At 35.6% G+C, this 26,241-nt stretch overlaps 1 protein-coding gene across 2 annotated transcripts in view; it reads right to left on the bottom strand.

The window, feature by feature from the left end:
- SYT14 (synaptotagmin 14) overlaps positions 1–26,241 on the bottom strand; it is a 43,038-nt gene that overhangs the window by 12,979 nt on the left and 3,818 nt on the right. For both annotated transcript variants that reach the window (XM_010223830.2, XM_088531669.1), the window contains exons 2-4: positions 24,740–24,958; positions 2,965–3,233; positions 545–994 (exon numbers count right to left, since the gene is read on the bottom strand). In XM_010223830.2, coding sequence (XP_010222132.1) covers positions 545–994; positions 2,965–3,233; positions 24,740–24,958 — 938 coding nt within the window. The remainder of the gene's footprint in view (positions 1–544; positions 995–2,964; positions 3,234–24,739; positions 24,959–26,241) is intronic.

The raw sequence follows: 26,241 nt of genomic DNA, 5'->3' as shown, positions 1-26,241 counted from the left end.
AAATTGTTAAGCAAGGAAAAAGTCCTTTTAAATTGGAATTACTTTTCACAGTATTACTTTTCATTTCAGACCAAACCAGAAATTAATTATTTACATAGTTCTAATCTGAAGTTATTAAAAATGGCTTTGCACTCAAAATTCCTCTCTTCTGTCTTTCTTCCTTGAGAGGAAATATCTATTGCAAACAAGATTTAATTGCTGCAGATGGAAGGCAGTAGTAGCATAGTGTGTTTTTTTTTTTTTAAATTGAATGGTAAAGAATTTACTATGATACACATATATGTCTAGCATGTAGATGTGTGCATTCACCACTGTATTTATAGACTGGAAATCTCTGAGTAATTAAAAGCAAAAATATAGGCAGCTTTTGCAGGCAAAAAAAATGTACGTGAAGAAGCTATCAAGAAATCTCTGCAATTACTGCACTATGACTGTCGAAAAATACTCAGTGGTTGTGATGACTCTATAAATATATACGGTATTCTTACAAAATTCAGGACACTGCACATCACTGCATTCTTATTCTGCTTCATTTAATACTCACAGACAGATTGTAAGAAGGTTCCAATATCACTGGTACTGACATCTTCCCTTGAAGATTCAATTTTGTTAAGTAAAAAATCTTTTCTCCCACAATCCTCTCTTTCTTCATGCGCCGTACACTGTACAGTCTAAAGCGAACTGCATAATTCCCAATCATCTCAGACTCGATGTGATTAAATTTGAATGTCTCTGTGAAGACAGGGCACGGTCCCCGCTGGATGCTGGTTTTTGCTCTCTGTTTCTTTATCGGAAGAAGAACTAGGTGTACTTGCCACGAGCTTCCACCTGTCCTGCTGTACGTTGGAACGTCTGTGACAGCCGTGACTGTCACCAGAAGCTTCTGTTCCTGTGAGTCATAGTCAAAAGTCACATCCAGAGTGCCATATTTAGCTACGGGCTCCGGATCAAAAGGTTTAGGAAGCTGCGAAGATGATCCTCGAGCTGACATATCCTGAAGGGAGGGGGGGAAAAAAAGCCTTTATTTCTTTATTTATTGTATTCTATTATTAAATCTGGCATGGAAATATAAGGATTTCTCTAAGCAGCATGAAGTAACTGTGATCTTTGTTCACTTCCTAAACAAGGTAATTAAAAACTGAAAGTATGAATGGCTCACTGGCCTAAGAAAAAATAAAAATAAATAAAATAAAATAAAAATAAAATAAAATAAAATAAAACTAAAAATAAAATAAAACAAAACGATTTTACTTGACCAATACTGCCAAAAACGAGATGCCATTCAGGATTAAATTAAGCTGTACTTAAGAGCTCTTCTGTTCCCCACATTAAAATGCATATACATTTGTTACAAGATGAAACTAGGTGATTTTAGTGTGAGCGTATCCACATTTTGAACAAACATACTTTAAAATTTTAAAACCTGCATGGTGATTGAGTGCATAGCGTGATGCAAGAATGGAAAACAGAAAATACAATGCTTGCACCTCTCGCTGCAGTCAAAGGCTCTACGTATGTACCAAAAAATAATACGGCTTTATTAATATAATTCCATTAGAACTGTGTTTGTTAAGACATGTCTGTTTTGAACATGCTTTCTGAATTTTCCTTAAGCAATGTCAATCCTGAAACTGTCACTTTAATTGTTGGATAAAATAGTGATCTGTTGTGTTTTTTACAACAGTTAGTTTGATAATAATGAAATAGAAATTATGTACAAATACAGGTTAAAAAAAGAAATACTAAATGTTAAGAAATAGCCAAAAGTAATTTCAAATAATTAAAACAAACTTATTCCACATTATCAAGAATATGGTTGCTTTACAAATGAATATAGCCTTTTTGATACACGAATGTTTTGCTCTTATTTTAAACTCGATGCTATGTACCTATGGGGATTGACTCCTCTGCAAGCTTCATTTTACAAGCTGTTGAGTGGCTATGAAAAAAAGAGGCAGCAACTGTCATTCTCACTGGGTACATATAGATTATTGCCCACTGTGACAAAAAAGGGAGGAGCAGAGTTTGATCTGCTGAGATCTGTTGCGGTTCAGGGACCATATATACCCAGTGTCTTTACCAGCAATGAAGTTCATACAAAGTGATCATGAGGCAGATGCCCACAGCTAAGAATTGGACAACTTCGTGCCATCCTGGCAGGTGAGTCCTCCAGATGTTGCATTAATGGCCCCAAGGCCAACACCAACTACAGGTCTTCCAAGAGAGAAACTGCTGTTGGCACATCAAGACTGCTCCTACCATGCACCCCAAAACTTCCCGCGAGGATGCGCTGTGTCACTCGTATAGACTTACCCATAGATGTCAGTGCAGGACCTGCTTGTTAAACACACAGCAAAGAAAAAGGTGCCAGAGGAGATGCTAAGTGCTCTGTAGGACTAGCTAGTAAAATAAATGCTAGCAGAGAAAGGAGGATTCTCTGGTGATAAAAAATAAATACATATCATCATGGGTTAAAAAGTTAAAAAAGAAAGGGAAATAGACCAAATCTCTATTACAATGCTTTTTTAAAGTGTTTAAACGCCGAAGTTAAAAAAGTGATTTTTTTCCCCTCCATTAAATGAGTTTTCTCTTATGGGGTGTTCAGTTTGAAAGCTGCCAACAGCATAATGTTTTTATTTGCATGGCTTGATGTTATTTGAAAATTTAGACAAAAGAAAGAGAGTTTTGATTTTAGTTCTTAATGAAATTGACTTTTCTGACTGATTTAGAAAAATAATTCACTCTTTTAGAGAATTTATTTCAAAGTTAAATTGTCATAAATGTAAAGAAAAATCTGACATCTTACTGTAATATTATCTGACAAGCTCTATTTTTTATGAATGAGCTATGATATTAGCATTCATACCTCTGTACACTGATCTTTAGAGAAAAAAAAAAAAAAAAAAGCTTCCAAAAGGTTTCACTGCACCTTTTGTTTCAGAGCATTGAGTTGTTCTCACTTACCTCTGGACTCAGGACAGCTGTGCTATCACTTGGTACATCCTCTTCATATCCTTTATTATGGAAGCTTTCTATTTCATGCCCCGTGCTTCCCTCACTTGGGCACTTATAGGAACACCTTGGACTGTTGCTGCACTGGGAAAATTCACATTTACCATCTCCAACTTCAGAGGGTGTACATGAAAGATGAGGAGAACCACTATCATCCTGGTATGGAGGTGGCTGCAGTTCATCTAGGGGAGGGGTCCTTCTCATCCTCTGAATGCAGTTTGCTGAGAATAGATGAAAATTCTCTCTTTGAGTACTAAATATATAGTTGTAATGGATAATATAAGCTGCTCATGAATAAACACAGCACATAAACAACATGGCAAAAATTCCAGGTTTGAATTTCAGACATACTATCTCAGAAACACCTTTGGATATTTTGAGTCAGATTCGCTCCAGTCAACTGGAGTGTAGACCAACTTTCCTTCAATGTTTTCCTGTCAAAATGCACTCCCTGGAGCCACGTTATCAAACTTCTGAACACCTCCCACACAGTTGCTCAACCAAGGAGCTATTCAATGCCAAAGGCAAAAAAAAAAGCCTTTGTACAGAAGTGAAGCAGTGAATTTAATTCATGGAGCAGCATTTCAGAGATAAATTCTTTATTACCTGGACGAATAAAGGGTACATACTCAGTGTCTAGAAGTTAGACACTAGGTCAGTCACTGAAGCTAGTGGCAAAAGCACCATGAATAATCTTGTGCTTGGGACGATTTTGATGATGAGCATCTTTGCTTCTCACTAACACTAGCTAGATAGATGGAACTGTGGTTATACAACTCCCCAGAAAATAAACCTAGAGTGCATGATTATGGATACACAAAGTTAATTTCAAACAATTACATTTCAGTTTTTGATCTCATATTTTACTACACAGCATTACACAGTTCACTGGAGTTGGGAAAAAAAAAAAAAAGGTGTGCAGTAGCTGAAATGAACGGAATACACAAGGAATAAATGCAAAGAAAATGTGATTAATTTTTTGATGTCTCTCATATGTAAGAATAACTTAGGCACAAAAATGTCAAAGCAACACTTTTGCTCATGTACGAAATCTACAAAGTTAATGAAAATATGAACATTAGACCGCTATAAAATATTTTGCTGCCCATTCAGCTAAGAAACTGATTTTCTTTTCTACATGACAAAGCTTGAACATTTCACCATCAAAACTCTGCATACAGCACTTCTGGGATATACAGCATGAATGGAATACCATTGGCCTTTGTGTTCTTTCCATCTTTCTTCATCAGTCCCTGCAAGCCTTTAGGTTACATCATAAGAATTCTCTCCCCTTTCCCTACTCTTTCCCCCGCCTCCCCTGTCCTTTGTTTCAAGTGGCAAGTGGTAGGGAAAGAACTGTTAAAAATAAATCTAGTTGCACTGCCTCTGCTGGACACCAACTGCACACTCAGGAAGGGGATTCCAAATGCTGAATTCCATATAGCAGCTTTCTGGGTTGGAGATGAAATTTAGGACGCTCCAGATGTAGTCTTAATATCGGATATCACTCTAGGCAGTAAGCACAGTTTGGTCTAAATATGTAGACCCTGAAACTGTGCAAGCCCTAAATTCTCTCCAAGTAGATCAACCTTCTAGCTTACAATCTGTGGATAAGGGATTAACAACATTGCTGCACTTATCACGCAAACAGTTATCTTTCAGAATGAGACTGAAAACACAAACACTGTGGCAATGTTAACAAATATTTAGCGAAAACGCCCCCTTTCTCCTTTTGTTTTCTATTTTCTTTTGGAAGTCTTTGCCATACACTCCATACTGCAGTATGCAGGAACAGCTTCTGGAATCCATCCATAGGAATGGAAAAGTCTAAAGAGCAGGCAGGGAATATTATGCTTAACTGAAGTTGTCAGTAAAGCAAACATAGGAAAAATATTACATATGAAACCAAGTTCTTCGGTGTAAGAGGCATAACATTGAAATTGGCATCCAGGAACAGAGAGAAAAATTTGTTTTTAAAATATAGAGAGATTCAGGAAAACACATTTTGGAATATTTGATGTAAATATCTTGTGCCCATGGACATCAGACAGACATTATTTGAGATTCTAAAATGTCTATCAAAATACTATGAAAACAATAAAGTTATATAAATATGAATTGACTATACTGTGATGAAAGAATTTCCTTTTCATAACCTATAGCATTAAATATTATTTCAAATTCTGAGCAACATTTCTGCACACTGTGGCCAAAAGGTAAGAAAAAGCAATAAATGAGACAATAACTACCATATAGCAATGACTTGATTTTTTTTAGTTGTAGTCTAGTCTACAAAGACTTTTTTTTTTTCTCTTAATAGAAAGATACCACAGCTTTTAAATAAACTTTAGTTGGAGTGAAAATGTCCCCTTATTTTCCCCCTTCCCCATATTAACTGAGGATTTTCATGGTAAGGCTCAGAGTACTGCAAATACGTGAAGATGTTCTAATAACTTAAGATATCAATGACAAATAACATCACAGACTGATATAAGATGTTGGGCATTTTGCTTGAAAATTACATAGAAATCATACCAAATAATCAGGTAATATTTTGCATAAGTATCCAATTTAATAATAATAAAAAAATGAATAGCAAAAAAATAAAGACCACTGAAAGTGGCTAATAATATTTGTTAGTTATTCTAAAAAGCTAAATCTAATGGTAACATCTTTCCCATGCATTTTTTCTAAGAAACTTTCAGCTCCAAAACAAAAAATAAATTCTGCAAGCTAAATATATCAAATTACAGTAGCACTTTAGACCACCAAGGAAAGGGTAGGTAAAAGTCTTTTAAGAATTAACTCCTTCAATTTAAATATTATTTCTTTACTAAATCAGGAAAAGGCTTAAATATTAGCTACAGTAAATAGCCCTTGTTCAACTGCAGAACAAGCCAAGAGCTATAAGCAAAAATACCCAGCACACACAAGTAGATTAGCATTTTGCCACTACCATCAAAAATTGGAAATAAATAAATTATTTTTAATACTGCTGGTCAAACAACAGAGGTTAATCCATTTTTGTAAGTCTTCTACCTGGGCCTTATTCAATACCAAGGGGAGATAACGCATACCCTGCCACCAAACTCAAGGGAGTACCAATAAAAACCGACACAGCGACCTAGGACAAATACTATTACTAGAACAAACAATTTATAATTATGCAAAAATAGACACTCATTTTCATAGTCATTTTTCCAAGTGGAATTGCAGTTTAAAACTACAAGAGCTTGCTAAATGCAATGCTTTCCATTTAGGCTTTTTGGTTATTACTCAAACTTTCTACTCCCTTCTCTGGGTCCGGCCCCTTGTGCCTGCGCAACATTTTACCACGAAGCTGGTGAAGTTCCTTTACATGTTTGCAATGCTTAGACTTTGCTGTCTTAATTATTCTTCCCCAAGGTGATCAGCAGCACAGTCCCAGCCTTCTTTAGTCCCTGTGTCCTGAGTAATTCCAAGACCGTCCATCTCATTAACATACAGGAACAGAATTTACCCTTGTGGTTGCAACTCCCCTGTCTCATAGGCAGCAATTAACTGCATTTTTTCAAGTTAACTCACATGTTTCTCATGCCTCTTACTTTACATATTCACACTATTGTGGGAGAACAGAACTTCATTAGGAATCTAGTTTTCAGTTTCTTTTAAACAAATAAGCTCTCTATAAATTAATAATTTCTGCAAGTCATATTTTGTAATTACCATACCATACTCAAACAGTATCTTTCCTTTCTGCTTTTCCACATATGCTATACTTCATAATTATTTATTTTTTAATATAACATAAATTTCAAGTTTACAAACCTTCAAGGGGTTCTATGTAAATGTTAAGACAATTTAAATAAAACATAAAATGAAATACTTGTTTAAAAATTAAAGAAACCTTTCTTATTCTGAATGATTAAATACCCTTAGAGGTTTCTGATATGCAGCACACACAGTCCAAATGGAATTTTCGTGTTTGAACTTCTCTCACATCCAAAATACTACATTGACTGAATTATTCCCCATTATAAAGAGTATAAAATATAAACATTAAATATTAAATGAAGACTTGGGGCTCTCTTTCCTTTAAAATGAAATGCTTACATGCATCTTTGCAGGAGCAAAACCCCTATTTTTTCTATCTAAAAGAGATTATCTTTGCCTTATTCAACCTCTTTTCCAAAGAATTACAAGCATGAGTCTTACTTGCTGAAAAAGGGGGAATTTAAGGCTTCTATAGAGCACTTACTGGCAATAGAAAAAAAAAATCTTTTATCAACTTTCTTCTTCCATTTGCCATATTTTAGGCTATTATGCACAGCACAACTGAATTTTTCATTCAGCATTTCCCACGGCAAACAAGAAAAGGATTTTGTATCTTATTGCACTTCTGATTTGCAACACAGTCCAGTAGACAAGTTGTTTTTCCGCAGAACAGTAGAGATACACTAGGGAAGAATTCCAAGCTTTTCCATTCCAAACTTGGGCTACACATATTAAAACATAATTAAGTAAGTGTCCGTGTCATTTCTTCGTTTCTTGTATTCCCAAATATTTTGGTCTTCTTTCAATGAAAATCATACATTAGCATCCCTTGAACTCATTTACACTCAATTTCAGGATCACTCCCTCATGCCTCATACTATATATTTTTATCATTAACTTGAACATCAAATATCTCTACTTAGCGCTCTCTCTACCCTTATCAGGATTTGCATTATCCAAAATACATATAAAAACTGCTTGAATCTATTGTTTCAAAGTATTAATCTCTTTCTGAGGTAAACAGCAATAAATCTTTTCAAACCTTCTAGTAGGTTTTTCTTCCTTTTAAAGGAGGCTGCAAAACATTTTGCAGTGAGTCTATTTTCAACTCTCTAAAGTTTTTTTGGAAGCAGAAATTCTTAATAGAAATCATATATCCGTTTGCCTTTCCATTATTATATTTCCTCAGGTAAAGTATTTATATCACATTTGTTCACTGCTCGATAGCAGAACTTTTCATTTTTTCTTAATTCAGTTTGGATGCTGGTTTCACTTTTGTTGTTTCTATAAGCAGCTAACTTTACTATTCGTTTATATTACTTTTCAGTAATTTCATCAATAAACATATATTCATTTGCACCTCTACTCCCTGTTAATTTTTCCAAGTTAGCCAAACCATTACCAAAATGGTTTGAAAAACACCACCTTTAAAAAGATCAATAAATTAAGTAGATTCATAGAATCTTTTCTTCTTAAGTATATTGTAAGCCCTGTTTGCTAAAGTTGATTGACAACAGCTTTGAAATCTTAGAGTGTCTCAGTGACAAGGAAATGTCTTTTATCATCTCTGTGAAAATTCACCCAAATTCAGCTGTTACCAGCATTTATGGATGCCTAACAGCGATTCTTTAGAGCTTAGCAGCTAAAAGCTCCAAAGACCCCATCCCCTGTAAACTGCCTGATGCCTCTGAGAATATCCATTTCTGACCTCTGTGTGTGTGTGTCTGTGTGTGTGTGTCTGTGTGTGTGATCATCCCTCCATACCTCTGGGCTGCAGCATCTGAATGGGGGCCTGGAGAAAGCTGCTTCCTGACAGGGTTATGCTTCAATCAAGTACATTCTTTCACAAAAAAAATGTTCAAATGCCATTCCAGTTTAATACTACACATGGACAGTTGTCAAAGATAGGAGTCATGTAACAGGATAAAGTGCTGAAAAGGTGAAAAAGACTCCACCTAAGTCTAAAATAATTTCCCTGTGACGTATTGCAACACAGAGCAAATATTTCTTTAATGTTCTCCCTTTCATTGTATTTGGTCTCAAAAGGATAAAAAGGAAGTATGATTAAAAAGCAAGATTAATGTATTGTATATATCTTTATCTGGAACATTTTAACATTTGTAACTTATTTCAGTCATATTAATTTTTAATTTGACAAAAAAGGAAGGCAAAGTTTTCCAAATGATTCAAACAAAGAAAAAAATCTTAACTCTAAGTAATTATTCATTTGATCATGCAAGTAAAATGCATTCAGTAGCATACACTGCACTTAAAGGCATTTCTTAATTACCATAATTCCATCATTCTCTGGCGGTGTTTTCATACTTCGATTTTAACAGAATGTAAGTACTACCTTTAGAGAGGTTTCCGCAGCTTAAAATAATTTCTCACAGTTCATTAGAAAGACAGCCTCATCTTTGTTGCAAAACTTCTTAAACTTTGTATTAAAAAAAAAATTCTGAAAATTTCCCAAGTATCTTTATTTCTCTACTTAGTAACAACCTGACTGGAGAAAATGAGCCAAGAAAGGCATTTTCCTTACAGGACTGCTTCCAGAACAGAAACTCGGCATTTGCGAGTTTGGGTGCAATTTGGGTGCGAGGGATGTTCCCTGCATGGGCTCAGTACCAATATAAACATCGAGCAGTGCTACAGTGATCCTACATGGCCATTTCAGCAGCACGAGTTAAATTTTCTGTCGTAAACTTAAGATATTTGCAGGATCTTAATTGTTTTGGGATCCCAGTTTTGGTTGCGACCCAAGCACAGTTTAGGTAAGAGGCAGCAAAGATCATTCTGAATCTAGCCCTAAATCATACACTAGTGATCAAAAGCTTTAAGTGTGGAAATGAAATAATTTTTTTTAACTCTAGTAACTCAGTTCTTGGACCATACTTCACTGGAATTTTGCTTCCTTTTTTATGTCTTCTAAATTATTAAGCTAAGTGTTCACCTGAATGTGTACCACCAACAACATGGGAAACAACAAATCTCCAGTTTCTTAAGAGACCTACCCCTACTTAATTTTCCATTTATCATCAATGCTCCATTGGAGGAAGAGAATGAAAAGACAAAAAATACAACATTAGTGTCGGAAAAAGTAAGAGGGAGAAGAAAAAAAGAAAAGGCTGTAAGAGAAAGTAGGTACAATGATACAGAATAAAGTGATCAGATCTTGTTGGTAGATGAACAGCAAAAGGAAGAGAAATAAAGGGAGGGAAGTTGGATAATTACAGAAACAAAGAAAAAGAAAACTGGCAGAAAAAAAACTTGCAGATGCAAGCAAGGATGAAAAATTACAAGCATCTAAAATAACAAAGCAGAAATGACAGAAAAATATAGGCGAGAGAATAGGGAAAATAAAACACCCTGTGACTTGCAAGATAGTCGTTCAGATGCAAGAAAGAAAGGAATGTCAACAGCAACAAGAGAAGAGAGAAATCGGAGGCTTCTGATTGGTAAGAATACCCATTTTTGTACCTGAAATTCTAAACAACCTAGAGAACACAGTCAGCTATATTCCACAAGAGGTAAAAGGGATGTTTCCCATGAAGCCTTTCATAATTATTCAGATCCTGAGACTCCAAAAGATCTTGGTTTCTCATCTGTTCAGGTACTTTCCCTTCCCTCCTTGGCACACTGACTCACTAAGTTCCTTTAGTAAAATGAACTTTTACCTGCATGCATCAGAGCACTCTTGCAAAAAAGGATTCTACAAAACTCAGAATTGTTTGCTTTTGGAATAGATGTCATCATCAAATAAAAACAACCCATGTCTCAGGGGAAGGAAAAAAAAAGGGTTATCTAATTAGTCATAGCAGAAAACTGTCTACATTTGCTCAAGAATTCTTCTAAAATGCTAAAGTATTAGGGCTTGTAGAAAGCATGACTAGAAACACTGGCAGTGGTAGCAAATCTGAGCCAACTGTCAAAAAAAAAAGAAAGGAGACTTAGATGCGTATATTGCAGGAGAAAAACAAATTCTTTGAGTACAAGGCTTCTTTCCTTTATGCAGCCAATAAGACTGCAAAGAATACGCACACACAAAAAAAGTGCCACTGATTAAGCAGCATAGAGATGGTCGGTCTGTTTCTCCTGCTCCAACAAGGCCTTAACCAAGTTTCCCTGGGCAGAAAGAGGCATGATGTTTCACTACCAAATTTCTTGCACTTCTATGTGGCACCTCTAAGACTTCCCACTGCCTCAGACAAGCTGTTTTGCTGGACTCGCAGACAATGCACAACGCAGTTATTAATACACTGCCCTGGCTGCAACAAAATTCAGAGAACAGGTGGTTCCCAAAATTTCTGTGGGGCTATAGAGAACAGTGCCTGCCCAGTGAAGATATTTTCACTGAGCTGGAGCAGCAGCGACAAGAGCGCAAGGCTACGCAGGAGCTTGGCAGAATGAGAGGACAGGGACAGAGCTGCACGTTACCTACAAGGGCTACGGAACGATGCGTCCGCTGCCCTCACACACTCGGAGAAGAATCGCTTTTCCCTGACATCCACCCAACAAAAGGGCAATACCAAGAACCAGAGTGCAGTCCATCATACTCAAGCCATCTAATCTCCCAAAACATTAACTGGTAAAGCATACCATCATGAAGATGGTCATGTATTTACAATATTAAACTCATTAGGCTTTGTGACAAAGCGAAAACATGCATGTTATTTCTTATGGACCTATGTTATATTTGCAAAATGTTAGGTACCTAATCTGAAATTACTGTTTGATGCTTGGTGAATAAGATGCTGTAAAGGTGGTATATAGCAGCTAATTAGTAATCAGTCTGACAGCTAGAGCTGCAAAATGTTTGTATGATAATTTCAAATTTGAAAATGATTTATTGCACTCTACATGAAATTAGTGTACACTCATTCAGAAAGTCAGTGATTATCTTGAAAAATACTGCCAGAGCATTTCAGTAGAGAATGAGAGCAGTCCCCCAGTGGAACAGATTGCTCACATGGGCTCTGTAACCTCCAGGCTTGACAATTTTAAAAGCTCAAGTGGCCGAGGCCCCGAGCAATCTGAGCCAGCTTTCAGGTTAGCCCTGTTGTGTTGGGAGACCAGACTAGACGATCTCCACCGACCCCTTTCAGCATATGATTTGCCAATTTGACAAAACTTAAAGAAAAGGAGTATTATATAACCAAGGGTTGGGGATCATCTCAAATATCTACACATTTTCTACAATACAGCAGTTTAACAAGCCATAGCCAAGTATAGCCCTCTGTATATGCCAATAACACTGCTGATTTCTGATCTATTATACACTTATATCTACCAATATAATACTTTCATTGTTAAAAAATGGAAGAAAAAAGAAGAAAGCAAGAACCTGAAGATATTCAGAATTCAGAATGTTGCACTGCTGCTGACTAATTTCAGACAACGTAATATGACTTCAAAATTTTTGAACATGGCAACATACAGGTTCCATATAACAAAACTAACTGTAGTTTAATTATACACACACAAATCACACGGGGCCACATATCAGTAACATGCACCATTTAAGGTTTATGAAAAATTAAATATATTTCAGATTATACTGATAAAGTAATATCCATTACATAACGCTGATTTTAGACAGCAAATATTGACCTTTATAATTTAGCAAGTAAAAAAGCCTTAATTTTCTTGCTATTCAAACTTTAACAATGAGTATGATAGCTTAGATGGCAGAAAAAGAAGAAAACCCAACATTTTCTATCACTTTACATTAACATTTTGACCAGTCAACAATTCAGCAGTGATGAAATGTGCAGTTTGATTCAGAGTAAGACAAGGCTATTTAAATAACTCAAAATAAGAAGCGGGTATTGAAACATTAGAATTTTGATAAGCGATCACAGCTGCACTAGAATTAGTTTCTATAGCAACAGAGGAAATAATGTGGAGAACTGCACTGCAATGCAAGATGGATTCCTTACAAACACAGTGCTGTTCAAATAGAAAACTTTAAAATTATTCACTGTATTAAAATATTTCCATTAAAATGCTTATTCAAATACTCTATACCTTGTTCTTTGTATATTGTTCTATTCTGTCTCTCCAAGATTCAATTCTAGTGCACCGATTCTCGTTTCATACTGCATTTCACACTCTCCTGTTAATTAAGGTGAGGTAAGCAAAGTGACTTACTGTGTAAAATACTGTATTTTCTACCTCAAACAAATCTGTATTTTCATTCTTTTTATTATTTCAACATTGATGTACTCAAATTTATTTTTCCAACAGTGCACATGTAAAATATACCAGAATGTTTTGCAATGCTATTCATAAGATGCTGCATCAGCGCTTTGAGAATTAACATCATTATGCAACTTCTAAAAACTTGCAATCATATGGGACTTTTATTAGTTTTTAATCGGCGTGTTCTCTCATGTCCTAAGTATGATTAAGGAACCATAGCAAATGTATTAGTATTCATGGACTGAATTCCCATAACATGGTAAGGTAAGAGCCTTGCAATTGAGCACGCCTTCAGGTTTTAAATGCTGCCCGTTTTTAACGCTGAGAAATATTGTTTCATGGCGTCTTCTCTGACTCCAGCTATTTTTGGCAACTAATTAAAAGCATATGCCTGAGCCTTTTATGTATTTTGCCCTTCTAATGAGACCTATTACTCTGGCTTATTCTTCCCCTTTGAGTTCCAAAGCATCTTTCCAGTTACCATGGCTACGGGAGAGGTGCCTTCCCCAGCGCCAAAGGGCAGAGGCTGCCCCAGGAGGAGCCTCAGCCATCGACACAGGAGGAGGGTCTCACGTCTTGGGAGTGTTTCTTCTCCCCCCCAGAACAACAGAGGAATGCCATACATCACACTGGCAATGAAACAAGCAAGTAGGTTCTTTCCTATCCTGTATCTAGCCCTGGTTTTCAAGGAAACCAAAGTGAAATGGATGAAAGCGCAAAGCAGTTGAATCTGACCAGCCCTGAAAGTGTGCTAAAATGGAAATGGGAGAACCCAAAATAATTCCAAATTTGCTGCTTATTTTGAGTTGACAAGAGGTTAACTGTTTCTGAAGTACTGACGAATTTCTCTACTGCGGATGTACAAAATGCAGCAAATTTCAGCGGGCAGTTCAGAAGGGAACTGCAGAAGCACTGTACTAAATTCAGAGACTGCATGTAAGCTACAGCAAACTCCCTTAAGTAGAAATTGTTAGGCCTTCTTATGCCAATTTATCATGAGAATTGTCAAAGACAAATTGAATTCCAAAAAGCTGGAAATAATGTGTACTAATCAGTGACACAGAAGACATTGAGTGGTCCTGAAGGAGAAGGCAGCTAAGTAAACTGGTTTTCCTATTACACAAGGAGAGTCTGTCCTCTTCTTGCCAACAAAACTCTCTTCCACTTACCTAGCCCAGTTTACACAGGACAAAATCCTAGTGCAGATACTAACCTAATCTGAATGAACATACAAGAAGTAAGGGAAAATGAATTATGGCAATATGGCCTCCATACAGACTCATTCAGAACTCTCGACTCTGACTCTATTGAGTTTATGGCAAGAAATGAGTTGTGTGCTTGCAGCAAAGGCAAGTAACTATTATCCACCCAGGGAAGAATGGCCAGGCAATACCTTTCTTCTCCTCAATTTGCTAAACTTCTCTATCACAGCAAATCACACCACAGAAAAAGATGAGTTATTCACATCCACCAGCTTTCGGATCCACACCTGAGCCAGACATACCGAAGCCTAAGATCCACAGTCTCTTCTCTCTCGTTTGCATCAATACCACACAGTAGCTTTACCATTTCTGATATGTTTTCCAAAGACATTTAGGTACTAAAGACAAATTACTTGGCTTTGTTTTTCTTATAATGTCACTCCAGCTTACGCTTGCATGGATTTCATAAAATGCATTTCTTTTAAATTTAACTTTGAAATTCTCAGGTTATGATATTTGTTTTTGGGGATGCAAAACAACAATGTAATACTCTTACTGTGAGCTTAGTAATAAGGTATATTCAACTATAAGTAAAACTTTGCATATTTTTCTAGCTGAAATTTTCTTTGAGAACTAATTAAAATGTAAAGAATTCAAAATGAGCACTACTTTGTGGTACTTATGGTAAACAAGCTGTATTATCACAGTATTTATAGTTCTGCAGTTTAATGTTGGAACCCCTCTTGAAAAATTGAGTATCTGGTACCAGAGGGACATTTACCCAACACTCAGTAATCCTGCCATCACAGCCATCTTTACACATTCCATTATTTCTTCTCTGTACAATATTCTCCTGGATTACCCACAATACATAAGCTCTCCCATCCCTTCTAGAGTAAAAATAAATATCAAACTAGTATTTTTAAACAATAATAATAACCTTTGTTATCATCTTTCATCACAAAAGTTTTTAATTCTTCATTCTCAGAGTCTCAAAGATGTCTGGAAATGGCCACTATTGTTCTGTGCATCTCCAAGGCCACAGATTGTCTTTGACACAGATGACTACAGTGTTTTTATTCCCAAAGATCTGTTTTTTAAAGATTCTTTTTGTTGCCAGGAAGGAAACAGCACCAGGAAAAGAGGGCAATTCAGAGCAGTGGTTCTTGTTACTAGGGAAAGGAATTTTGCTCTGAAAACTGTCAAAGGTAACAGCCATTATAAAATAGGATGACAGCTTTGTCTAAGGAGAGAATTAGACATTAGTCTTTATTAATAGATGAATTATTCTTCAGCTACAAGGAAAAATAATCACAAACTCAAAATACATTTTCAAATTTCACCAGAGGTATTTAAGAAATGGCCAATTTTGTGTGGACCAACAGTGTATGATCCAAGATCAGTTATGAGAAAAAACGAACAAAGAAAAGCACAGAGCATTGCACAGAGCAGAGAGTTTCATCCTCAAGAGCTTCCAAGTTACGTGTTCATGTGTAAATTTTCATGCAATACCTTTTATACTAAGGAGTACATGAGTAAATACTCTGAAGTTCAGGCAAAATAAATCATTATGCAGATGATGCAGAGCTTATCGTAACCAAATGTGAAACATTACAACCAAAATAATTTTGAGACTGTGGCTATAGGTACAAAATTGATATAAAATCGGCCTAATTTCTGTCCTGTGTTCATTAGACTTTAAAAATAAGTTCGGTAACTTTGTAGAGTTTCCATGGATGCTACAAACACTAAAGAGTATATTATATCTCCACAAAATATACCAGAGATAGCATTGTATTTTTCATTTTAGGATTATATTCTTTTTCTATTTTAAAAATTTACAGAAAGATGGACAAAATTCTAAAAAGATACTAGCTGTTTTAAATGTTATTCAAAATAGCTTTTTCAAGGGCTAATGGTTTCAAAACAACATTTCAAAAGCCATTAAATACACTGCCACATCACAGATCACTGAAGTAGAAGAGTTACTAGGGAAAAAAAGATCACATGTAATAAAAACAGGAGTTATGAAATACTGCTAGCCACAAAAAGTTTGAGCAACATCAAATAACATTACTAAACAAGATTCTTTGAAGATAGGAAAAAACGAAACAAAAAATCAGATCAATCACTAATCAGACCAAGCTGAACGACAGCGGCTATTTCCTTTTCTGTAGGGAGAGGCAGAGTTGCCCTGATTTTTCTCTTGTTTTCTGGCACAGATGTCAACTCATTGCAGAAAAAGCAGTAATCATTTCACCTGTTCAAGCAGTGCACATGAGCGGTATTTCAGCCGAACATTTTGAAAATGGAAAAAAAAATAAGGAAAAAAACAAAAACCCAAACACACTTGAAGACAGCCCCTTGAAGAGATCAACCTTTCATAGTTTTTTGTTCTCCAGGACTTGGATTTTCCAAATACAACAGTCTTACCAACTCTATTTTTAACCTGCCGCTCATATAGGATACTTAAAATTCTGAACATGTTTACATTACCCATCCAGCAGGCTAATGGAACTGCATACCAGACAGTCATGCATAATTCAAATCAATATCCTCAGGCTTGCAACTCTAAGTCAAAGCTGCCTTTAAATAAGCTGGGTGTGACTTTAACATGAATAAAATGTATCTAATTCTAAACCTTTATCTGACAAATTGATACATCTTGCAAAGGAATGTCATAAATCTCCTTTAAAAAATATAGCAAATAAAAAAAAAAAAAAAGGATAAATGAATACTTTTTAGAAAGCACTTTTCAAGGCAAAATTTAAAGTGGTTGAACAAGGTTCAGTGCAAAGGTTACAACTAAACAGCAATATCTTTAGACAGAAGAAGTACAAATATATGTATGAAAACATATGATGGCAGAATATTAAATGGTGCAGAAAGTGAATGGTGCAGAATTTTGAATTTATGAATTTAAAGATCAAGCTTTCAGTTGTACTGGACATAGGTGATTCCACACCGAATATATCCAGTTTAGCATGCTGGTTAGCTTCTCTCTGAGGTCCAGAATCAAATTTTTGGTAATAAAATAATTTCTCTTATGTGCTTTCAAGAGACCACAATGCCATTGCAGCATATAATCTTCAGCCACACTGTAATGACCAGAAGCATGGAAATTACACTACCTAAGAATCCACTTTCAAAGTACTTGACAATAAAGTGGAGGAAAGGTAACTGGAAGTTTAAAAAAAAAAAAAAAAAAAAACAGTTATATTATACATCTCATGCTTCCTTTCAAACAAATATATCTTGATAATTCCTGAAAGCACAACACAAATGTGTTGTAAATAGCATATGAAAGCTTATCTTGACATGGAAAAAATCTGACTTCTGATACAATTGTAGCATATATCCATGCAATTAATACATTAAAAAAAAAAAAAAAAACTATTGTTCTTGCCAACAGAAAAAGAAACAGGAAAATGATATAATAGTTGCCTCAGCACAAATACGGATCAAGACACAAAAGACTACGGAAAACAGGAGATAACTGCTACTAAGTGTGCCATCTATAAAAGTCTAAAGTCAAGCAAAAGGGAATTATATTTCCCCCTCAATGAAGGGGAAATATCCTCCATAGAAGTGCACCTATAGATTTTATTTGAAGTTGAGAAACTGCAGTGATAAGACTGATATAACTGGAAGGCGCATATGTGCCTTGCGCTATTCCAGTTCATCTCAAGTTCATCTCCTTCTCTCTCTTAATATGATGGAGTAAGTAACAATAAAAAAAAGTCAGTAAACTCACTTGGAAACTACATGCTGAAACTATTATTTTTTAGTTATTTCTAATGTATCTACATTTTTTAATACTGTTTTTATCAGGTTTCCTGTTCACATATTTTTAAAGTTATGTTAGTGAAAGAAACCAGTTCTCAGTCAGAATTAGCACAAGTCAATTCAGGGAGGTTCATTAGGGAAGAGATCTTTTTCAGTGTTCTAGTACTATCTCTTGCGTTTATATAATAAAGAGATTTGTGAATGTGGAACATCTATGCAGAGTAAAATGCCACAGGAAATATTTCAGCTGTAAATACACACACAAACATTTCCCAGGTAATGACAAACAAAAGCAATCCTGACCCCTTCATAAATCATAAATTCAGATAGATGAGAGACGTATTCAACTATGTCTAAATTAAAATGGAAAAAAAAAACTGTGAATATTAATGCATGATTTACATTATTTCAGACATCCTACTGCTAAGGGTGCCTTTCTTCAAAGCCTTCACGTCACTGCAGAGCATATTTCCTAAAAGATTTCAAAATGCTGGTAGGGCAATCTGCTTTGCGAGTTTGCTCTGCGCTCTCGTACGCATCAGGAGAAACCCTTTCCCACTTGTTCTCCCTTTCCCGTCTTTTTCTCACTATTTTCATTACTATTTTTCATTACTATTTTTTTCTTTTAACCTGTAGATGATTGCTTTAATATCTTCTTCTAGCACCTCCACTGTTAATTTTGGGTATATCCAAGCTTTCAGAATCATTCAGTTTTACTCTATCACGGACCTCCCTATGTTACCTTTGGTCAACAAGAGCACTGTCATGCACTACTTCAGAGTTTTTCAACTCTGCAGTAGTCATGCACTATTTCATAGCTTTTCAACTCAAAAAAGGTCTCAGTACAACTCCATTCTCTTAACTAAACTTAGCCATGAAATCACCTTTGTCTTTAAACTCCCATGTATACTTACTTCCATTTGTGGAAATTTTCCAAGAACATTACAATACTATTGAATTTCACATGTTATCTACTCTTATCTGTGGATTCTTATGCTTTCTACATCTCCAGAGTGCTTGTCTGCCATTCACATAGAGAACCATAACTGCAGAACAACCATATCTTAATACTTGAATAATATTCCCTTAATACTAGAATCTTTTTAAGAGAGAGAGTAACACTTTAAAGGCATAAAGCAGCTCAGAATTCAGAGAAATTGAAGAATATCAGAAAAATGAAGATTTTCTTTCTCCAATTTTTAAGGTCTTCAAGCCATTTTACCACCCAATTTACTCCCTTCTGTTTACCAGTCTTCACATAATCAAGATTTAGAATTTTATCATTAGCACCACGTTGTTGTCCATTCTCCAATACTATATAACAATTTTTCAATTACTCTTAAAACATGAAATTTCAAGGATGAATGTCACATAATAGAAAACAGAAGTATATGGAAGCTGGTATAAATAGCCACATGGATAAACAATGAAATCTGATTAACAAAAACCCCGTAATTAAAGCATTTCCATTTTCCCTCTTTCAAAAAGAAAGAAAAAAATCCAAAAAGTGTATCAAGAATGGTATCAGCTGAAGGTGATGTACACAAGTATGAATATCTGCAGCATCTCATAGCTGTAACCTTATTCAGCCTTCAAAATACACTTCGAAGCATTTGGGAAATAACTGCTCTGCTCTAAAGACTTTCTTAAGTGTCTTTGCTTAAGACCCTTTCAAAATGACTTGCATGAGCATAACATTGTCTCTACCAGAGCCTCAGGCTACACAGAATATTTCCTTTCAACAGATACTACACCAAAGAAATCTCACAGGTCAGAGAAAAGTTTGCAGCCACTTTCCTACTAAATACAATTTCCATTATACTTTAAATTTCTTCATTAAAAGCACATTAGAAGAGAAAGGAGAGAAATAACTAAGTAAAGATCACAACATGATACAGTACTCAACTGAGCATTTGATCTTGCAATCCAAATACTAGCTTATAGCTCTTACGTCACTACTTACACTATACTGTTTGCCTGTAGTTCTCAGTATTAAATATGCACAGATAGATACTATCGACTCTGAATTTTGAGAATTTTGTGGCCTTAGTTTGCTGAACACAATACAATCATATTTCCACCTCCTTCCCACAAGAGAATTATTTTAGAAAACTAGGAGATTTATCAGTATGCCAGTTTGAGGTGCTTGTCAAAGAGCTCCTCTTGCTTATGTTGGAAATACATTGAAAGGAAATCTCTATATATCCTCCAAGTGGTTCAACAAAGACACTTTATCTAAGAGATGAAAACTAAGAAGAAAGAAAATGCTAAAAGCTGCAATAAGGAAACAGATCCAAGAGATTGCAGAAGAACAGTCGCCTTCATGTGCAAAGATTGACACTGGGGAGCAAGACAAACATATGTCCAACAGACACATCAACATAAAGCGCCGAACGCCTAAAGAAGAATAAAAGTGGGGAAGAAACTACAAAAATAACATCATACTCTACCTTCACAATATGGAAAAGATGGATAAACTCCAGTAGCATATGCCTGCTAGAGCAGCAGATTCTCATTTAAGAGAACTTATGTTTTCTCAGTGCAGTCTTTTAGTGCTTCCATATGTTTCCAAAAACCCTTGTGAAGTGTAAGGCACTTGGGCCAATCTCAGAAATGGAGTCTCTGAACACACGTGTCTTCAGCCAATCGAGACGTTAGAAACAGACTTTAAAATAGGCTGGAGAACCTGTGGCTGCAATGCACTCATAACGTACAGCCAAATAAAGCAAGCTGGCCTGAAGTATTCTACCTTTTTCATTGTGATTGTCACTCAGTACATCAGGACCAAGGTTCTTTATTTTCTTGGTAACCACTGGAATTCCACACAGCTGTTAAACATTAGGGCAACACAAGCTTTAAGAAGACAGCAAATTATCTGTAAGTTGTAGAACTGCTCCCCCCTCCGCACGCGCGCGCACACACACACACACACACACACACACACACACACACACACACTTATTTCTCTGAATGTCAGAGAATCTTGGTTAGAAAAGCATTTGACACATACCTAAAAAATACCTACTGAAAAAATACCTACCTAAAAAATACCTACTGAAACTACCGACTACTACCCAAAAGAAAAAACATTCTACTTGCCTATGAAATTGCAAGGGATAACAAAGGCAGGTTCAGGAAGTAGCCAAATATAGCCACTACCAAACACAATAAAGAGGCTAGTTTAATACCAATTTGTACATTTTTGGGAAAGTGAAGTTATTAAGCATAGTCCATTTAAGACTATGACCAATAAAGATACTAACAAATATTTTTAATTACCAATTAAAGTTTGTAAATAAAATGCTTATCTAGATCCCCATTTAATTAGGTTATTCCTAATAACCTCCTGTTAGCAGAAACACCTCACATTGTTAGTTTCACTTTTTTAATTCTTAGGCCTTTTTTTGATGGGGGCGGGGGTGGAGTGGCTTTTGGACTTTTTTTGTCATCTACCTTCTGGAATAAATATGTAATATTACAGCTTCTATTAATTTCCTCTTCCAGAATATTATTTAAAAATTCAGCAGACTCATAAGAGCATTTGATATGGCAGGGAATATTACAAAAATAATTGCACATTATCAAAAATAAAAAGAAAATTGTATCGGGACAGGAAAAAGAGCAAAGCTGACTTCAGGAAGTACACAGAGTTTCTTGAACAGCACAATAAAGACCAAGATAATTTCAAAGATGAGAATGGAAACTTTGGGCTACCCCTAAATCCCTGAGCTCTAAGCACAGAGACTGAGTTAAGCCCACATAAAGATATCAAGAAATACTGGAGATATGCTGGTTTCTATCCAGTGATTGAGAGCTTTGAATCGCTTGTGTCAGAGTTGGGGATTTCAACAGAATTCAACAGAAACTAAATGCATCGAATATGCTACAAAAACACACAAAGCGGATCACATAATGGGCATGAGCACAGAAGAATGAATCAATTTAAAAACCTAGATTTCATAGAACAAATCAATCTTTTACTACAATATTCCATCATTGAAGTAAAGAAGAAATAAGATACTGTTTTCTTCATTTTTGAATAAAACATTATATAAAATCCTATGTCAAATCTCCGTAAATATGCTGAAAAGAAAGATTAATATGGCCATCTAGAGGAGAAAAGAATAATTTGAAAATATACCACACACATGCTTTCAGGCTTCAGAACATCACATTCCTAGAAGACATACAGCCAGAAAACTAATTAATAGATAATAAATAAATTTTAATATAATACAAACAGACCTTTCTATAGTGCAAGCATTACTATATATATTTCACTGTAATTTTCCAATTTTTAGCAATGCAAGCAAAGTTTGCAAGGTGTATTAATAGAAACAAGATTGTATTTTTTTGTCCCTTACACTGTGATATTCTTTTAGCACACTTAAGTGCAGACCTTGTCTAAACAAGCAGATATTTAAAAAGATTAAAGTATAGAATAAACAGTGAAACCGCTAACTGGTTCCTTTCAAAACACACAGGACACTATTGCAAGATAAAATATATGACAGAGTAACTGCTAAATAGAAAATAACACAGAAGTTTCTGAAAATGAAATATGCATCTTTATCAGCTCATATTACTCTTTCTCTGAAGCAACTTTTAATGATATCATCAGGGATGAGTTGAGAGAAAAAAGAGATGAGATAGAAAATAATTCTCTCATCATTGCAGCAGTATCCAAACCTGTTCAATAAAGGCACAAAGGGTGCCTTAGGCTAGAATTACAGCAAAAAATATTTAAAACTTAGAATAAAAATCACAAAGTATATATAAGGAGACAAAAGAACATAGCCAACAACTACACTAACAATCATTTCTCATATTGAAGTACATAGGAACATATTGCTTGTTCCCTCTTGCAAAGAATTTCCTGATGCTCCCTACTTGGAAACTTGAGATTTTAGCCTCATCTGTTCAGTGCAGAGTTTCTCTGAACACAAATGAGCTGTTTGGTAGTGAAAGCCAGCCTCACATGCATTTATTTTTGACTGCAGTTTTTCTTCACAACATTCCCATCTTCTCTTTTTAAGGCTCTAGGATGGGCTGCTTTCCTTCTGAATGTAACATAACAAGACAAACTATCTTTTCCTCTTGCCAAACACTTTTAACATTGTGAAGAGATTATTTATGTTTGAAATAACTTAGGAAGAACATAAAGTTCCACACACTAATTAACTACTCTAGTGTGCCACCTCCAGGTCACTAAGAAGAGGTTCTAGGTTGCTATTCAGTTGCTGTGTTCAATTCCACAGAATCTTTTTGAACAGTTGTTCACAATAACGGCTTGCAAAGATGAGGTAAGATCACCACTCTAATTTTCAAGCATTTTGTAGAAAACTGTAAAGTAACTGCAGGCTATCAGACAAATAAGGCAGCCAATTCTCCACTCCTTCTTCCAGAGAATGCTCTTACATGCAGCAGAAAAAGCAAAATATTGACAGTATTAAGGCTCTTCGTAAGCAGAAATATCTGGTTAAAGACTTCATAATTTGGGAAGTCAGAATGTATATATATACAAATATATCCAGAGAGAGAGAGAGAGACAGAGACAGAGACAGAGAGAGACACACACATATTTTTGCTTTGCTATCCCTTCTCACTGTTGCACTTCTTCATAAATGTATCCAAGAATCAGTTCTTACAGCCCCACCTCACCTCTGCTCTTTCTTCCCTAGCTGCTGGAGCTCCCCAGTTTTTCCAATGGTTAAAAGCAAAGGAAAGATCTGAAAATTCTGATGATCGGAAGTCTCTTCCTCTGAATCTTCACTGAGGACTTTCATGTCCTCTATACCTATACCTCAGAGTAATTAAAGAGCATGCACTAATTTCAAGTTACAGCGACAATTCGACTTGTAAATAATAGACTTACGTTACACAGTAGATTTTTTTCCACAAAAACACTTTTGTTTTGCATATATTTAGGTATAAACTTCCTTACAATTATATGTATCCACTCTTTGTTACAAAATCTTAAGATTAAAAAGAAGTGTTCTAATATATTTAAGGAAAGATAAAAAATATCTTACTATTATAGAGCAGCTATACTAGAGCCTGACTTTTAGCTAATTTCAACTGAAGCTCCATTTTGTGAAGCTAGAAAACAACTGGAGATACAGTTTTCACATGTAACTATTTTCAAGCACAAAAAAGGCAAGATATTAATAGCCAGCTAGCTATGATCTTTACTGGAAAGTAAGAAATATATACAACAACAGAAAACATCTTATTGTTTACATCCTACTTTTAACTTCATGGAAGATGCATATTAATCTAATTTTCCTAATTATTTATTTGATTTCAAGGAAAAATCCAAGATATTCCAGTAATGCACATGGCAATGACCATGTGCACCATGTGCAATAGTCAGTTGCTTTGCTAGTGATCAATAACCATTTACTTTGTTATGACAGTTCATCAATAAAAGCATAACAGATCCTATAGCTTGTCTTGTTTGCATTTATAATACCCCAGAATTTATTAAAGGTTTCCATGATTCTTTCCTAAATCAACATAATTTCCAGAAGACTCCCCAAGCAATAAAATTACTATTAATAAAATTGTACATCATGTAATATAGGAATAAATTGCATGATTTCGGTATTTCTGGAAGAATAAAAAAGCAAGTTCATACCAGTTTTTGTTTGAGCATGCACAAGTACCTGGATATTTCTTACAGACATTGATTATTTGCAAGTTAAGCTGCCCTTGTCTAAAACTGCCTTACCCAAAACATAACTATAAAATGAGAAATGAAAGGAACACTCGTGAAACAATCTTACCTTCATCTATTGAGGCTTCACTACTGTACCCATCATATTCTGCGGACAGGGGACTGTATTTTTGCCTGGTTTCCCACACATAGTTCTTTTGCTGCCTGCCATCCACCACCGGCAGCCTGGAACTCTGGGTTCTGGACAGGGCCTCGTGATATTTACCCAGTGCTTCGTCATCACTCTCAGATGATGAGCCATGCTGGTCTTTACTCATATAAGAGTTGTCTGTTGGAACAGAATAAAGCAAATCAACTACAGCTCAAAAGAGAATGAAAGCAAATAGAGCTTAAGAGTATAAAAGCATAAAACTTCTTTAACAAAAAAAGTAAAATGGATCATTTTTTGCAAGGTAGGACATATTTAAATTCTTGAAACCCTTCATTTAAGATGAAAATACTCTAAATGTATAATGTAAAGTAAATTCATTACTGATTCAATATCACATTTGGGTACCTTGCATGCAAACTGAACCAAGGTTAGCACTGCCACTACTCTGTGTGAACAAGTCCACAGCATACAATTTGTCAGTGGACTTTTATTAACTACTGAAAGCAGAATCCTCATGCCATAATGTTGAGTCCCTGATTCTGTGGGGGAACATGGTCTAACATACTATCCAACCACGATCCAGCTCTTTTGCTCTCTGCCCTTTCTTTCTTCCTCCCAAGCTCAGCCATGCCCTCTAGTTTTCCATGCTACATCCCGCTAAGTCCCAGTCTGCATGCCCTTCCATATCCAAAAGTACCCAAAGCAGGATGAGTCCTGCTCTGTTCTTCAACCCTGACAATGAGGCACATAAGTGCAACTGGAAAGGTCAAAGAATTTAACAAAGATATAAGAAGTTTTTACTGATCATTTTCAAAACAAAGTTTCAAAGATTTAGAACTTTGACAAATTTAGATGCATTTTCCTAATAAAAAATTAAAAAAAATAAAAAAGGGGCACATTTCTGACATGGGAAAAGTGCTCTTGCACATTTCAAGTACATTATCCAAAGCACCAAAGTGCCAAAGATTCGTAATGAAGCAGATAAGAAATGTATTTATTTTCTACACAGATAACCAGTGTGGTTTTTGCCTATTCCTAGAAACAGATGAAGACTTTAAATGACAGCATAAAAGAATGATCTCAGACAGAGAGAGATGCCAAACTATGCCAGATTTCATCCCAAATGCTTCAAATTTGGCACACAGTTATAAGCAACTGAAAATAAGGTCTTGAAATGGAAAATGTCAGGGAACTTTAACTGCAGATGGTGCTACCACTCTAAATGTAACGTATACTTGAGCTTAATTTGGTATTTACAGGAAAACTGGTGCCTTAACAACTGCTAATGAGCAAACAGATCTTTTACCTCTAGGTTGTAAATTTTAATTCAGGAGATGCTAAGGTGCTCCCCATATACGGACAGCTATAAAGCAAGTTTGTTGATGCTGGTCACATACTGATGGATATCAAACAAAGTAGAACATATACTGGATGGCAGATTCCCTGCAGCAGCTGAAAGC

This window comes from Tinamus guttatus, unplaced genomic scaffold (assembly GCF_059628265.1).
Source record: "Tinamus guttatus ecotype Peru unplaced genomic scaffold, ASM5962826v1 Tinamus_guttatus_pri_ptg000033l, whole genome shotgun sequence".
Lineage (NCBI taxonomy): Eukaryota > Metazoa > Chordata > Aves > Tinamiformes > Tinamidae > Tinamus > Tinamus guttatus.
This window is presented reverse-complemented; position numbering and strand designations above follow the sequence as displayed.